General features: G+C 41.7%; 1 protein-coding gene and 1 long non-coding RNA gene across 2 annotated transcripts; one reads left to right on the plus strand and one right to left on the minus strand.

Moving 5' to 3' along the window:
• Positions 1 to 6,048: 6,048 nt before the first annotated feature.
• Positions 6,049 to 8,885, minus strand: LOC122993944. The gene is made up of 6 exons (XR_006406470.1): positions 8,550 to 8,885; positions 7,713 to 8,487; positions 6,961 to 7,072; positions 6,694 to 6,743; positions 6,438 to 6,475; positions 6,049 to 6,166 (listed from the first exon to the last, which is right to left on the minus strand). It is a non-coding gene; the product is annotated as an uncharacterized LOC122993944 (long non-coding RNA).
• A 4,163-nt stretch (positions 8,886 to 13,048) lies between these two features.
• Positions 13,049 to 15,929, plus strand: LOC122993338 (disks large-associated protein 1-like). The gene has a single exon (XM_044367424.1). The coding sequence runs from the start codon at positions 13,049 to 13,051 to the stop codon at positions 14,522 to 14,524; it is 1,476 nt and encodes a 491-aa protein (XP_044223359.1). The 3' UTR covers positions 14,525 to 15,929.
• Positions 15,930 to 17,476: the final 1,547 nt, after the last annotated feature.

A 17,476-nucleotide genomic window follows, 5' to 3' on the forward strand; every position in this document is an offset into this window, starting at 1 on the left:
AAGTTAAAATGGCAAGGATGAGAGTATATGGGCTGTTATGAGCTGTTTTGAAATGGGTATGATGATATGTTTTCTAGCTTGCTGTTGGACCTTAAAGAACAGGAGCCGTGTGTGAATCAGGTGTTAGGAAACTCAATAAAGTCTTATTAGGGTCCAAGCATGAAAGTGCCAGGGGCCAACAGTCAAAGATTATTAGGACCCGAAAACCTAGTGGTGCGAAGGCCCTATTGTGTTTTGAAGAATTATTAATATTAGGGCCCAAGCATGAAAGTGCCAACTCACTGCTGGAGCCCTTTTTTTTTTGTTCTCATTGTTCTAAATTCTTCTTCCTTTTCTTCTTCAACTTATTTATCTCCACTAAAAGTGTTCGTGCAGCAAAAACTGTAAGACCAAAATTGGCAGTTGGGTTGCAAAGTCCACCCACTTTTCAGGCACAGAAAATTTTACCCATTGACTTCAAGGTGGCGCTATAACAATCAAACTTACGTTTTCGCAATTAATTTGAAAACAGCTTGACCTGGAGTCAAAATTCTTTAATCATTTTAATCTCTCAATTCATCTGCATCTTTTCCCCAATGGTCTTCAGCTCTAAAAATGTAAAATTTTGCGACTTTTATCCAATTTTCTCAAAAACCTATTTTTTAGAATAGGTTACTCAAGAACCTACTTCAGAATTGTATCCCCAACAGTTAAGTTGTTGTGAATTTTTTAAGTTTTGTGACATCCCTCTCTCTGCCTTCTGCTTATGAGGTTGGTTTGGTTTCCTGGCTCTGGAGCCACTGGGCGGGGTTGGAGAGGGTGTCAGGAAACCTGCACTTGGGTAGTTGTGGCTTCCTTTAACTTCTTTCCCTTGTCTTCCTCCCAGGCCTCCACCAGCCAGATGTGTAAAGGTTTTGTGTTGAGAGTTGTTGTGTTGTGTTGTGTAAGAGATTTGACACAACACAACAAATCTCCTAGAGATTTGACACAAGTTGGTCAAATTCAGATTTGGTCGGTGTCTTCTAAAGAACTTTGAAATAAAAAAGTTATCAAAATCTTGAGTTTTTATGAAACTCACTTGACATGGTTTGCCAGTCAATTTGCATGTTTTGCCATGAAACAGGAAGTTGTTGTAACTGCATTTGACTTGGTCCAGTCTGCCTCAAATTTCACATGCTTGATTGGATCCACACGTGAACACATCTACATGTCAGTATTGAGTCGTAGTCATAGCTCCATCTACTGACAACAGGAAGTCAGCCTTATATAACAAACATCATCCGATTTACATGAAATTAAAATGGTGTGGTATACACGTTATACAGTAACATGACATATAATTAGTGGGTGTTTACATTCATTGTACTTTAACAAACTCCTCCTAGAGAATTAACCAGAGCAATTTCAAATGCGGTCGGTGTCATCTAAAGACCTTTGCGATGCTAAATTGCGAAGCTTTTAGTTTTCATGGAACGCCATTGCCTTTACATTTATTTATTTTCAGGAAGAAAAAATAACATGTCAATACCCGCACACATGTCGGTTACATCTCAGTCTCTGTCCTCTGCTCAGCTGTTACATCTATCAGCAGGTCTCAACGAGGGGAGTCACATCCACCTGCTACATGATGCACATTTCCTAATTTAGACATCACTCCCAGAGTTGGGGGCTACTGACACACGTGAAGCGCTCTCAAGGGACTCTCCATAACCTGTTGTTCCTCTTCTCCTTTCCACAAAATTAGGTTGTAAAAAACAGGCAATAAATGAAGAGTGCAAAGTAAGAATCGCCTTTGAAGTTCTTCCCTACATGTTATACGGTGTGCTGTTTCTGTGTTATGAGTGTATGAACAGGCAGAAGTCTGTCTGCTCTGGTGTCTGTCTGGTACTGGTAGGATTGCGTTTGGTTATTAGTAATGATGAAATCAAGAGATTATTAATATTAATTAATAATTCAGACACCAACTGTTAAAGAGCCTCACAGGGGACACACAACATCATTACAACGTCATTAGCAATAATTAATAATTATCAGAGATAATCATTGATTATAAAAATGAATAGAACTACTAATATCTGAGGGATAACAGTATTTACATGTGAACAAAGAAGGGCTGAATTGGAGCTCTGACTTCCTCAGTCAGCCACTTTTCACAATATATTAAACACAATAACGACAAAACAACTTAAAGATATAACAATGTTTATTAAACTTAGCAGAATTAACAAAATTAACAAATGCTTCATTCAATAAACCACTATCCTAAAATCTAATTCTACCTAAGCAAACACAAATAACAGCTATGTACAGTGTTGAAGACATGCAGGTGAATGCGTGTGTGTGTGTGTGACAAGATGGCGACGTGATCCGGCGTGATGACGTCGAGGGTTTGGGACGCGGACGTGACTATGGGAGTCCGTCTATCAGTCCGGCTCGGTTCCTCGGCTCGGATGCTGATGGGACCATCCTTGCACTGTTGGCGGGCTTTTTGGCAACTGATCCTCAGTGGCATGGGGGAGAAAGCAGTAGAGTCGACTCAGTTACTCCCTGGTTATTGTACTGCTGTGTGTCAACCGACCTCCAGTAGCGATACCATGGCGGCTGCTCCCTCCGACACCTGTGAGGTGCAAGGGCCCGTTCATCGCTGCTTGCAGCTTTAATTGAGGAATTGTTTCAGTTGAATTGTAGTTGTTTTGTTTTTGTTTTTTGTCACTTTATTGAATTAAAAAGGGAAGTTTGACATTGTCTCTTCTTGAATTTATCTGATTTTTTTTTACTAATGCCTAATTTGTGAGTCAAGTCAGATTCCTTTGTTAGTCACCCTCTACAGAGAAAAAGTTTTTATTTTTTATTCTAACCGCTGAAGAACTAGACTAGGTAAAAACCTAGTATATGGATGGACTGACTGTGTATGGTCAATGTGTGAAATTGTGGCCAGTTTGTTACAGGGATAGTAGTCAATGGTAGTGTCCATACTGTGAATTCCTGGATATTAAATGTTCACCTTTTTGTAGTGGTACCATTAATATTTACTCAAGTAGCATATCACATGACATGGTTAAGCTACAGACAGGTGACAAATTGAGGGAAAAACTGGTACAGGTCTGAATGCTTGACCCCTACAGTGAGGGGATCTGGTGGCTCCGTTATGCTGTGGGGGGCGTTTTGCTGGCATGGTTTGGGTTCATGTGTCCCCTTAGAAGGAAGGGTCACTGCAAATCAATACAAAGTTGTTCTGAGTCATCACCTTCATCCTATGATGAAACATTTCTATCCTGATGAGAGTGGTCTCTTCCAGGATGACAATGCCCCTATTCCCAGGGCACGAGGGGTCACGGAATGGTTTGAAGAGTATGAAAATGATGTGAATCATATGCTATGGCCTTCACAGTCACCAGATCTCAACCCAATTGAAAACCTACGGGAGATTTAGGACTGACGTGTTTGACAGCGCCCTCCACCATCATCATCAAAACACCAAATGAGGGACTATCATTTTGAAGAATGGTGTTCATCTCTCCAGAAGAGTTCCAGAGACTTGTAGAATCAATGCCAAAGCTGTGGAACACCATTCTTCATCAAGCATTCAGACCTGTACAAGTTTTTCCTTTAATTTGTCATTCGTCTGTATTTTGAGTAAAAAAAGGTTATAAATACTGTTGTAAGAACAATACTTTCCACTCATACCTTGGGATGTTTGATTTGAAAGAGAATTGATTTTATTTATTCATAACTATTCTAATTATTATTAAGTCCTCCTGTTCTTTCATCTGTTTCACTCGATGGATGTCTCTTGTTTTTCACTCTGTATTGAGTGTTTTGTCTGAGAGATTATTTGGGGTGCTTTAATTGTGCTGTGTACTTCCTCATGCCTCTATGTGCCTTTTTGGTGATTCTTTCCCGGTTAAGGAGGCTGCGGTGAGAAAGTTGGGGCATTTTGGGTGCAAATTCAGAAGGCTTATCTCCGCCCAGTTACTGCAGTTACTGTCAAATCAAGAGCACCTGCAGAGCAGCTGCCCCACACTAAATTGATATAACAGCTTTTGAGTCACATGTTTTACCTTTTTAATTCTGTTGTTCATTGTTTGTGATGTGAAATGTCAGAGAAATAAAAAGCTTGCATCCTGGTATTAGTTTAGTTAAAAAAAAAATAAAAAAATAAAATCCAATTACAGGAGCATCTCTCCTGCTGGCTGCTCACTGCATTGCCAGCCGAAGAGTAGATCACATTGGGTGGTAGAGGGGGAGATGCAGAGACGCTGGCACACGTCTGTTTAAAGTTTAATCGACTTCACTGCATTTAACATAAGAACTGAGAGCCACACAGTCACTCTGCATGGCTGCTGTCCTCATTCATTTTGAAAGAGTAACAGCCAATGGGGAAACTCTAACACGGCCGGCTGACCAATGGTGTAGCTTCATCACTCACTCACTCACTCACAGACAACTGCAGGTATATGTCCAAACATTTATACACCATTTACACCTGGCATTAACATGCAATCTGTACCTGGACACGTTATCTAGGTAAGGAAAACATGTAAATGCAAAATGTAAATGCACTCAGAGCACACTGTTATTGGATCTCAGACAGAACAAAACAAACAAACAAAACCCTCAAAAAGCATTTTAATGGGACATGTGAGCTGCTGTTGATGGAGAGAGAGAGCAACCTGGTCTGAGTCCTCTGACAGGATATCTCGTCTTGTTTTCATGTAGCTGTGTTCTGGCTGCACCTGAGATGGGCAACTGAATATATCTCAAACTTGGACCTAAAAAGTGGGACATTTTGCAAAATAACCTTCAAATAATCTTCAGAAAAGACTCTAAAGAAGAGGTAACAGCATTAATCAGCAAGAACAGAAAGTAATATCATCTTTAGATATATTTTTAAAATCAAAACCACTAGCTAGCTGTCAACTGGTAACTGCTACCTGCTACTGTTACCAATATTCCAAATAAGCGGCGGGCCAATGGGAGATTTCGTGTATTTAGACAGTCCCTATCGAGGGAGGATCCATTTTTTTATGAACAACTTCTACAGTTTTCAACAAATGAAATAAAAATTGTTGCCGCTTGTACCTCTTGCACATTTTTTGTTCATTAGTAACTTTGTCTAAGTTACTTTTTATGGCAATGAGAGCGGGCACCTATGTTTCGGGTCCGACATGCATGATGTATTTGTACTTATCATCCAATGATGTGCTTGGCAAAGTGCCAGTTTTTAAGTTTTTTTTTTTTTATTTTCAACAGTGTGGGTACTAGATCCCAGAGTTAAAAACCTCAATCCCAGTTTTTACTAAATCAATGAGTGAACTTAAAGATGGCACTAACATTTTACTGTCAATGACGCTAAAATAAAATAGATTTGCATTGCAATCAGACTACAATCATTGTGTTTTCAACGTTTGTCCTTATGTTTGTCGTCCATGACATCTTAAATCTGGGGATTTAAACTCTCATATTCCCTCAAACTTCAGGCTTCCCCAAAAACAGCTAGAGGATAAAATTAACAATCTCCCTACTTCGTTATTCAGCTTGATAACACACAAAAAATGTCTGTAATTTAGATGTAGTCCTCATCTTTACTTTTTATGTGAGAACTTATATCTTCTGTCATAACATTACCGATGTCCTCAAAAGTTTCTTTGTGAGCTTTTCACATAATAAATATATCTGATTTCACAAATCCGAGGTCCATTGTATTGTCTAGGAACTTCACCTGTCAATCATCTGTCAAAATGATGAGCATAACGTCATAAAAAATGAGCCACACACTAGACTACTCTTGTACCCATCTAGGTTTGCCAGCACAAATCACAGAAATTGAGTGCTGTATGCATGTAGTGGAGAAAAATGGTCCTATAATCCCCTTTACAGACACAGGATGGAAAAAAATGTATTAATTCAGTGTTTCTATGGAGAGACCTTGATACCAGAGAGAATGTTGTCACTGAAGAAGCAGTGCAAAGATTCCAGGAACCTCCTGCTATACCAGCTAACACTGGGTATCACCGGGACTGCTACAGCCATTTTACCAACATTACAAAGATAAAACAAGCCCAGAAGAGAAGTGAAAAGGCACTTTTAATTCAAAAAGATATTGCAGAAGACGGTTGGTATCATGCAAAGAACATTAGTGTGAATGTGGATCTTGAACTTCAACTGTGAATATTGATCTGTGAATCTGTAGAGGAAACAAAGAATGGAAATAAGGAGGAGGTCAGAATGATATTTCACTCATTACCTTTTTTGAGAACCAAAGTTTATTGTGTATAACTCTGTTACGGCACAAGCTTGCTATTCCATTCTTGCGTGTTTAAATGCCCTGTGACGTGTGAAGTGTGGGCAGCCCTGCCCCCACTGGGGGCTCTCAGGCTTAAGAGGTTAAAGAGCTCAACTTGAAGGATTGAGAAGGTCATCTATTCAATAAATCACATCACTACATTCTCACCCACGTGATTCTGTCACAAGAGAGAGGCATGTGCACACCTAGCTGCAGTGGATACATGAGATGAAGAGAAGCACAACATAATTAAGCCCCTCACTCATTCACATTTACTTCTTAACTCCAATGTCTGATGAAGTGCTTGGTAATATTAAAACTACAACCATTAAAAACAGCCATGGAAGAGACCTGAACTGTTGGCTCCATTTCATCTCAGATTATCTATTTAATTGACACACAAAAGTAAAATCACAAAATTTACACACCTGCTACTTTTCCCCAGAGGTGCTGGGACGGAATAAGTGATCTATGGGACCTATTTAAGAAAAACATGCAAGCATTACTACCCCTTATTTCTGACACATAACGTACAGGGGCTACCATGCAAGGTCCCAACCTGCCCATCAGTGGACTGGATGACACCTCCGCCAGCTCCAGAGTTAATAATGGAGCTTGTGCATTGCTCATGTAAAAGAACTAATTGTGTTAAGGGTAGATGCACATGCAGACTGCATGAGCTGCCATGTACAAACCTGTGCCAATGTGCAAACTGTGACAATGAGTAATTTGAAGATGTCAAGGGCTACTAGGGCCAATTTCCAGGGCTTGATCTCTCTATTCAGGCAGTGGTGTGTCTGAGAACTCCTGCAAGAGTCAATAAGACCATATAAAATGTTCATGTACATGTGATTACTTCGTTCCTTTGCATTATGTTCTGTAGGAGTGATCAGTCTGTAATAAAATCAGCCAATTACTTATGCTCAACAAAATTTCACTGTTTAAACTTACCTGGCTAACATATACCACAAATGGCTGTAGTTTGTTATTTTAGATTCTTTTTAGCTGTTGGCTCTATCCAGCTATCTACTTAAAGGTCAAATCAATAAAATCCACAACTGTCAGGAAAAATTAACCAGTGATTAAATGCCAATATTTTTTATGCATTAACATTGCGCATCAGCTTGGTTTATGAGACTAATAGCAGCCATGAGCAGCGATGGTTTATTAGACTACTAGCGTGTGGTAAATTGGCCAAACAATTCAATTCAGGTTATTTCTACTCCATGTAAAATGAATAACGTTATATTAATTCGAGAAAACTAGAGAAACAGATTCAGGTCACTTCAACTTCACACATAAGGTGCAGGATACTAGCTAGCGAGCGCTAACAATTATTTATAAGAGCTAACTACCTTTACACTTACAAAAGGTCACCATACGTTTGAACAAAATGTACAACAAACAAGTTGCATTGCTAGTATTTTCCAATAATATTAATACTTACCTCACACGTAGAAGAGTGCTTAAGAGTCGTTATCCGTTGTGTCTACCAGCTGATTCCTGAGTTAAACAGCTGTGCTCAGTGTAGCTAAATCCGATAGGTTAATGACCCATCATGAAGATAACAGAAGAGTTGTTTTGTGAAGACAAGAAGAGAAATTAAGGGGTCCTTGTTGGTGATATTCTCTCTCTCTCTCTCTCTCCATGAACTGGTGTGATGGTGGCGTGACTGACGTTTGCAGTGGCCTCTCCTAGTTCTGACTTTGCAGTGTCTTTGTCCATGTCTGGCTACATCTATATCATCGTGTGGAGTGCAAGGGAAATATGTCTATGCTTGTCAATTTCTTTTGGACATTTGTAACAAGCACTTTTGCTACGAGAAATATTGGCTGGGAGAGCTAAATCAGCTGAGCACGCTTGTCTGTTACACCCAGTGGACCCAGTGGAGACTATGGCCTTGCCTGGAGCTGCGCCAGAGAGGAAACATTGAAAGCGGTGCAACAGGACATGGAAGCGGGGCAAGCGTGGAGAAGTACAAGTGTTATAGTTACTCAGTCTAGGACCCGAAATGCAGGACACAGACTCAGACAGGAGTGGTTTAGAAAAGGATTTATTGCAGGAGGAGCAGGGCAGATGAAGGGTTCTGTGTAGTCTGCAGGTTGGAGAATGAGGTTCTCAGCAAAGCTGGGCAGGCGATAAGTGGAGGATCCAAAACCAGAGGTAGATGACAAGGATGAAGCTGTTTGTGGGAGGCAATGGTGGCAGACTGGATTGGTAACCTGAGAGAGACTGAAAACTAGTACGAAGCTCAATAAACTACAACTTGGCCTGACGTTGATACCGTGTAGTAGACTGAATGATCTGACTGAATGAGTCTTGACGGATGAGCCCAGGTTTTATACTGCAGTGGCTTGTTAAGTTGATTAGATGATCAGCTGCAGGTGCACTGGTTGAAAGTGGGAGAGGGAAACCAGGATGCCATGCCCAGCATACACACAAACACAGAGAGAGACAAACTGGGGAAAAAACCAAACACAAAAGGGAGAGGAAAAACAGAGGAGAACACAGAGAATATGGGGGATCCAATCCACTCATAACAACAAGCTAGGCTTTCTGTTAACCCATAAAAACCGGCAGTTCCAACAATCATGTTGCCTAATGTTCTCTGGACAGCAAAATGGATTATATAACTCCCCCATCAGTGCTGGTCACTCATTGACATGCAAGAGCTGTCTACATCAAACTGAGACATGTACTTTTCTCTCTAAATGCACTTTAATGTACTGCTAACTGCTCATTCTTTTTTTTGTTTTGTTTTTTCTCTCGGGATTTATATGTTTTTTTCATTTTTTTAAAGGGGATTTTTAGATATACAGTATATATATCCTTTCTGTTGTTGTTGCACTGCTGTGGGCTGGAAAGTACAGCATGTTGGCTTTTTTGTAAGCAAATACACAAGAAAATGACAATAAAATTAATCTTGAATCTTGAATGTTTACCAGCGATGAGAGAGCCACATAACACAGATATGAATTTGGAAAAATGACAATTATTGATTTCCGTCTTCCACAAGCAGCCAAAATGTGTCAGTTAAGCTGTTAGCTGAGCAGTTTTGTCGGTCAGCTCAGATTCACTCGTCTCTGTGTTGAGATTTTTCAGCATTTGTTTGCCCTGTGTTTACCGTCTCAAATCTTTCCGTCACTGCTCTGATGCTCACTTTTTTTCTGACTGCTGAGCTCAAAATCTGCATATTAAAAATTGTTTTTAATACGGTTGTTTTAACCTTAACCCTGGGGTGCCATGCCTTACCTCGCAAAAAGTGATTCAAAAATGAATGATGTCTGTTGGCAGCAGTTTCTTTGACTTGGGACATGCCATGTTTGTTGACAAAATTGGATGAGAAATTGAGAATTTTAATACCAGATGCAAATGCAAAGATCCATGGATTGGATGTCATTATCTACATAATTTATCCAGATACAGATCACATGTTAATATCAGGTGTAGAAGAGCCTTATTATAGTGTGCTAATATTCATAAAGTGAAGGACCAAACATCTGCAGGTGTGTGTGTGTGTGTGTGTGTGTGTGTGTGTGTGTGTGTGTGTATCCAGGAGGGTGCTACAGCCATCAATAATCAATTGGTCATAATGTCTTAAGCATCTAAGGACTGGTTTCACAGATGAGGTATATTAACACATATGTTTTAAAGGAGACTTCCATGCAGAGGAACTTATTAGTCCAGAGTGTCAATTAGACATAACAGCCTTATGTGATTGAAAATATCCTAGAAATATCCTTGAAAATTATTTCTTGAAAAGATAGGGAACCCTGACAGAACCATTAAGCCTCCCCCAAGCAATTACTTGTTCTTTGTTAACAATCAAGCCAATCAAAGGCTTAAATCTTGAGACTGAAGATAAGACTTAAAAGGTTAACAGGGTTAACAGGGTTAACCAATTAGGACCACTGTCAGTGAGACTTAAGTTCATAAAGTCATTAGACTTGCCCCAGGAAACAGCTTGTTCCTGGTTAAAGACTGAGCCAATCAGAGCCTCTGTGGGCAGGACTAAAGTTGGCACACAGATCAGGACATCTTGGGCAAACAACAGTTTCATCTCATTAGCGCTCATGGCGTATTAAACTGTTTGTAATTGTAGTATAAATATGAATACATCATGCTCACTATCTAATTCTTTTCACAGAAAGCTGAGTTTGTCTTATGGTATTAGCAGACATTCTCAGGCACTGTACCTGCTAGTAAAGTTGAAGCACCTCGTCATTCAAGCTACAGTATTTTACATTCAACTACTACCCCTCACATGAGGCTTTTACTACATCTGAGACCAAAGCAGATTCTGAATGCTCATAAAGTGTTTTTGCTTTGTGCTATGCAGAATTCAGCTCAAGCAAGCAAGTTAGAATAAGAAAATGAAGAAGAAAGTATTATTAAACTTGTTCCAGGTTCAGATAGTGGGCCCGCACACACAAAAGCTCAAGAGAATATGGCACTTGGAAATTCATCACTCAGCATTTAACAAAAATCAGCCTGGCTCTTAAACAGAACAGGCTTTTGAAAGTGCTCCTGTTTTCTATCTGGAAATAAATACCAGAATTTTCAAGCTGTGCAGGTTGTGCAGCTGTGTCCATTCCAAAAGGCAGTCTTAGCCTGCCTGCAGTTTGAATGCCAGGTTGAATACCTTTCTGTGTGGAGTTTGCTCTCCCTGTACATGTGTGGGTTCACTCTGGGAGTTGTGGATATCTCCCACAGTCCAAAGAGATGCAGGTTAGGTGAACTAGGGAATCTGATTTGCCAGTATATGTTTTTCTGTCTATTACCCCATTCAGACTGACCCAGTGACATACGTTAAACCTGTTATTGGTCTATCTGTATGGGTCAGCCTGCATCAGAGGCTGCCCAGCTTTCATGACCTGGCGTTGCTACCAGGAATGGAAATAAATTCAATGATACCGATGTTTAAATGTCATTAAACAGACTTGCTGAAAAAAAGTGAGAGAGAGAGAGTGGGAGGAGAGAGAAAAATAGAAAGCACATGCGTGGGCGATGAAGAGAAAGGGAAAGCCTGCATATGGACAGACAAAGGAAGTGAAACTGAAATGTAACTTTTATATTTTCATTATTCAATGTAATTTGGTGTGTTATCTTGTTTGTCAGTAAAGCGTATGAACTACACAGCAGACTGCAGTCTCTGCTTACAGCAAGAAGCAGGGTGTCAGCTGTCTCATGAATGGGTCCAATGTGGATCCAACACGCGTTGAGCAGACCTGCGTCATATACACGTCTGCTGTCTGAAAGAGGTGATATGTGATATGTGTCACAGATGTGTAATAGACTTTTTATTCTGTTGTATTCTGGGATAGGCACTAGGGGTGTGCCTAAATACAAATACGTTGTTCGGCAAAGCAGTGGGTTTTTTAGTTGTTGTTTTTTTTTTTACAAATATTTGTCTCATACAAAAATTTTTATTTATTTTATTATATTTTAAATTATTTGTTTTCAGGAAGAAAAAGAAACCATGTCAAAAAACAGTGCACAGTTCAGTTACATCGCTATCTCAGTCGCTCTCCTCTGCTCCGCTGTTACATCTCTCAGCAGGTCTCAACGAGGGGAGTCACATCCACCTGCTACATGACACCAACTATGTCATGCTAGCTTGTTAACTTGTTTAGGCTAAATTTTGGTGAGGGAAAAACTGGCATGGCCATTTTCGAAGGGGTCCCTTGGCCTCTCACCTTCAAATATCTAAATGAAAATGGGTTCTCTGGCAAAAACCATGCAGTTTTTTGCAGGCAGTACATTTTTGCCTATTCTCAAAGTGGTGTATTTGAATATTTCTGCATACTGGGATCACCAAACAGTCTTGGAATTGCATAAATTTGGTATGACTGGAAAGCTGAAACCAATTGTATTCATGTGTGATGATGTTAGTCCCTGTAGTAGCCATTTCATTGTAGTGAGACCATTTTTTGAAACTTGACCTTACTGTGTAGAATGACCTATTGTGACCTCTAGGATAATCACAGCCTCATGAAACGTTACAACCACAAACTAGAGATCAAGGGCATTCAGAGAGGGTGTATGGCTTTCCTAGGTATATTGACAATAAGGGAACAATTTCCAGAACAGAAGTGCTCGCCATCTGATCGCCGAAAAATTCTTACAGAAATCTCCAAATGTCAAAAGTGTTTGATACCAAATCACAGCATGAATTTGTCTATGGTGTTCCTCAAGGTCTTGCTGTCTTAATGTGGTATTTTGGAAGGATTTTTGATCATTTTATATTAATTCTCTGGTCAAAAATGGTTACATTTTGCACCAAATCTGTGTAACAAATGGTACCAACCCAAGTGTTACTGCAACAACTTATGAGACATAATTGAGCATGGGAATGGCCATCATACACTTCCATCATAATGTTCTAAGCCCTTATACACTCTTTCAAACTTTCAAAATTAGAATAATTAATCTTGAGATTCCTAGCTTTCAGATGATGTATATCACTTCTATGTGGCATATACTATTGACCTGCTATCTCCCCCTAAACATCCCCTGTGCCCCCCAAAAATGGGTCTATGGTTGGGGGCAGGAGTGGAAGAGGTTATAGTTGGGTCTACATCATTCCAGTGGTAAATTGTTTGTTGCTGGACTTGTTGCCTTGCATTAACTCTCTGTCTTATTGCTTCTCTCCCTTCCTGTCTTCCAGAGTGTGCAGCTCTCCTCTCAGGGAAAGTCTTCTGCAGCCCTTCTGTGACCACGGGCCTGCCTGGCATCTCTCATCCATAACATTCCTCTTTCCATCCACCCATCCTTCCCCCTGTCATGAAGGGCCTTTCTGGTAGTCGGAGCCACCATCATGTGGTCTCCTATGAACCATCATATGATCCACTGGGTCACCATGGTGACCGCAAGCCATACTTAATTAGTCAGATGGACATGCCAGTGCCTATTGCCATGCCACATCCAGCTGAGCTGTCCTACTACAATGCTCAGCGTACCTCGTACCCCTCTGACAGCAACAGCATCGTCCCATATGGAACCTTCCCAAGGAGGTGCCATTCCACCTCCTCATCTCACCATCCTGAGGTAAAGGATGAGTGTATGGCCATGGTACCATATGTAGGAGGAGGGGGAGGGGGAGGAGGAGGAGGTGGAGGAGGCTATGGAGGTAAAACGCCCACCCGGGTACCAGCAAACTTTGCGGACCCGTTTGAGCGTCAGCCGTCATTTTCCAGAGATGGCTACCATACACTGCAATACAAACGAGGAGTGCTGGCCCACAGTGGGGGTATGGGGGCCAACAACAACAATGACAGCCCAGGGAGGATTCGTCATCTGGTCCACTCAGTCCAGAAACTTTTCACCAAGTCACATTCATTGGAGGGGCCACACCACACACAGTCCTCCAAGGGGGCCAATAATGGGAGCGTTAATGGTGGTGTTGGTGGTGGAGGAGGTGGTGGTGGTGGTTCAAGGGCCAGCCCAGAAGGTGAAACTCCACCAGTGGGAGTGCGCCACCGGAAGCGCAGCAAGAGCCGCGAGCGCTGTCGATCAGCGGAGCCCAAGCATCGAAGCCACCACCACCACCACCACCAGCTCCACGGCTCAGCATCTGCACCGGGCTCCGGATATTGGAGCTCAGATGACAACCTGGAACGGGAGCTGTGTCTCTACCACCCTCACCACCACCAACCTCCACCCTCACCCTCACCCTCCATTTCCCCCTCGCCCATTGCCATGACAATGGGCCGATACCCCGGCAACAACCCTGATAAGTTCCCCCAGACTCCCCTCCCCAGTCTCTCCTCCTCACAGTCCCAACAGTACTTCATAATGGACCCTTACGGTACACTCAATGAGCACACACACACCCATGCACACCATGGTCACTCACACCACCATTCTGCACTCAAAGTCTCCCGGAGCAACAACGATGTGAAGTATGCAGCGTCATCAGCATGTGTGCCAGTTAGTGGTAGCAGCAATAACAGCGGTGGCGGTATCGGTGGAGGAAGTGGCCCCTTGCTGCCACTTGGTCTTGTGGACGGGCCCCTTGTGAAGAAAGGGGCATGGTCATCGAGCCTAACGGTGAGCAGGGCCCGAGAGGTCTACACCAACAACAGCAGCCACAACCAGCTACGAGCCAGCGCAGGATCCGGTAACCTAAACCTAGATAGAGCTCTAGTCAAATCTAAGGGCAGTCAGCAACAGGAGCACTCTTGCCATTTCTTACAGGTAAATAATTCCTCCTCGATTCCCATCCAAAACCAGTCGATTCACCCTTCTCCCCTCTGTTGACTCCCTTTTCTCCACGACTCACTTTCCTCACCAATGTTTCCTCTAAGCCAGTGGTGTTAAATCTTGTGTGCGACTGCGGGTCTCAAAACCTATCAAACACTACATCACCTGTCACTAAAAACAGCTTCAGTTAGAAAAGGGCAAACCAATCAGTGGAATACATCACTGAACTGGTCGAGTGGTCATTCTAAATATATGGAGAATTCAGCCACTAGTTCTAGGATGTGCACATTTGCTGTCTTGTCTTATTCATTAGTTATATCTAATTCACTACCTATTGAACTAGAAACTCCACTAAGACTGCACTTCTATCAGTCAATGAGCAGAGTAAACAAAGATGTTCTTAGCTTGTATAATGTATTCTGGGAATGTTCAAGAGAGCTTAACATTCAATGTACTGGAACAATTATTTGCTATTGGAAAAATCAATACCTCCTAAACTAGGGATAACACCTATTAAGTTATGTTGAAAGCTCAAAGTGGAAGGCACTAACCAAACTAGTTGACTAGTTGAATGTAACGAGGCCCAAACTACAAGAATGCAGTGTTAAAAGAAACCAGAACAAGCTTACAAGTTTACTTATATTAAGCTTGAAGAGGTGGTTCTAAGTTAAAACCTGCACAAAAACCCTGAAAAATGTAACCTAAATAATTGGTATCTTAGCCTATGCATATGACCAGTCTGCATCCACCCTGCAGACTGGTCTCAGTGTCCAAGGCTTGAATTCCTGCCAGAGTGCACCTCCTCATGGCTCTGTGTGCACCAAAACAGTATTGTCTTTTCCAAATCATAGTAGACATAGTCAATAGTCAGTGAACTAAAAAAGTATATGTTTATGTATAGTAAATGTATGGGGGTACTCCCTGATTTAATGCTATTATGCCATTTTTTTCTACATCAGCAATTTCAGTAAATACAACTTTGCATAACAGCCCTGCCAGGGCCAGTGGATCTTTATCCCAGTTTGATAAAGCCTCAGGATCTTTTTTAGGATCTTTTTTTAACTGGTCCTGACTTTGCTGTAGTGTTTGATTGAACAGACAACTGCAGATTTACATGACTGAAAACCATGAATGGATATCACTGGCTAAGGCTGGGGACACAGTCAAGCTGGTAGTGTGAGGGCTTTAGGGCAGATTCAATCTCAACCAAAACTATCAACTTGCAGACTGATTTGACCCATCCTGATAATATTACCAGCATGTTTAAACAATCTGCAGGGTCCTAAACAATTCCTGATATATCTGTGCATGGCATTACAAATCACAAATGGATCCTTGGATCTTAGAAATTAAAATTGCATGAAGATAACATGTTTTGTGTAATGAGCATATTGTTGGATGACATGAGTTAGTGCAAGTAAACAAGCCATATAAATAAGAGGACATTTAGATGACATACTGCAATGCACCCTCCGCTTTCCCCTGTTGGATAGATAGCTAATCAACTGTGTTGTGACCAAACCTTGATCAAAAATCTGTGAGAAGCCTTAAATCTACTGTTGAAAAGTTGTCAACTAGCCAACTCAACTGCCCTTTTCAGATGGGTGTTGTTTGCAGCCAGCCACCCATTGATATTATTCTCTAGAACAGATGTTTGACAGAGGTCAATTTCCAGTTCTTGCACCATTTCACTAACAGCTAGGGCTGTCCTGAATACCTTTTTTTGTGCTTTGAAGCTTCGGCAATTAGTCAAATTTATTCTAAGCTTTGCTATGGGGGAGCAGCGGCGGTTGTGGTCTGATAGGAGCAAGGGGTGAGGAGTGCGAGGGAGAGATGACAGAGGCAGCGGGAAAGAGCGAGTCTCACGGTGCAGGTGCCTCCTCTCTGCCTGCCGGTGTTTTGTGTTCTGCGTCCAGCTTGAGCTGAAGTTGCTGCTGCTTCTTCTGGCGAGTCCCTGTGCCACGCGCCTGCTACCCTGTTTTCCCCAGTGTGTTGCTGCTTACAACTGTCTCACTCTCTGTCTGTCTGGGAGAGAGAGACAGCAGCCTGCTTCCCCACCAGAAGAAGCATCTTCAGCGCGAGCCGACAAGCGACGCCGAGGTGGCCAGCAGGGCAGAGAGACTTGACCTCCACTTCTGCCTGCGTTGTCTCTCCTTCTGTCTCTTCACCCATTTTCCTATCAGACCGCCACAGCCAGGAAAAATATACTGATTTTAATGTTCAAATACCACGGCAACAAATGAAGCTTTGAAGCTTCAGGTACAGCCCTACTAACAGCAATGACCTGTGGGGAAGGCAGGCAATCTTTTAGATGAAAATTCTGTTAGGCTTGGGTTTGGAGTTCAGTGACTCTTTCATTTGCACTCTACCTAAATCTACCAATTGTAGCTACCATCAGTAATAGTTGCTTCTATATGTTTTGCTAAATTAGCCTATGGGCTAGTCAGCTTGCTACCATTTTTGACTCGACCCTAATCAGAGTTCTTTAATATTGAATATACAGGGTTAGGCACGGCGTCTGTTCATCACAATCATTAATCAGGCCAAGAGACAAATCAAAGGAAGACACTAAAATAGATTGTACACAGTTAATGTTTCTTCCTTGGTTGGAGTGTCTTGTAGTATTTAGATAGAAATAGCTACTAAACGTACTGGAAAACAATTTACATTGTGGCAGAGCAAGAACTGAACAAAATCTCAAAGCATCCTGGAATTGTTCTTTAACTAGGCTACCTTACATTACTGTAAGCTAGCTTTGGCTAATATTAGTCTAATGGTAATTTATTAACTGTGCCATATGTGTTCAGAGTCAGGAAGTATTAAATGAGTTGTAGTGTGTCCACAGCCTTAGAGGAAACGTTGCTCCCTACCACCAGTCTATTACTCCCAAATTCCCCACTCCCTCTTCTCCACCACTCCTCCCCTCCTGCCTCTCCTCCACTCACCCAACTCACCCCCACGCTTCTTATCCACCCAACCCCCTGCCACCCACTTCCACCTCCTTTACTT

This window comes from Thunnus albacares, chromosome 12, assembly GCF_914725855.1.
Source record: "Thunnus albacares chromosome 12, fThuAlb1.1, whole genome shotgun sequence".
Taxonomy (NCBI): Eukaryota; Metazoa; Chordata; class Actinopteri; order Scombriformes; family Scombridae; genus Thunnus; species Thunnus albacares.

Bases quoted from the DNA above. Each gene is read 5' to 3' on its own strand.
- LOC122993338 (XM_044367424.1), top strand. From the start codon at position 13,049: ATGAAGGGCCTTTCTGGTAGTCGGAGCCACCATCATGTGGTCTCCTAT.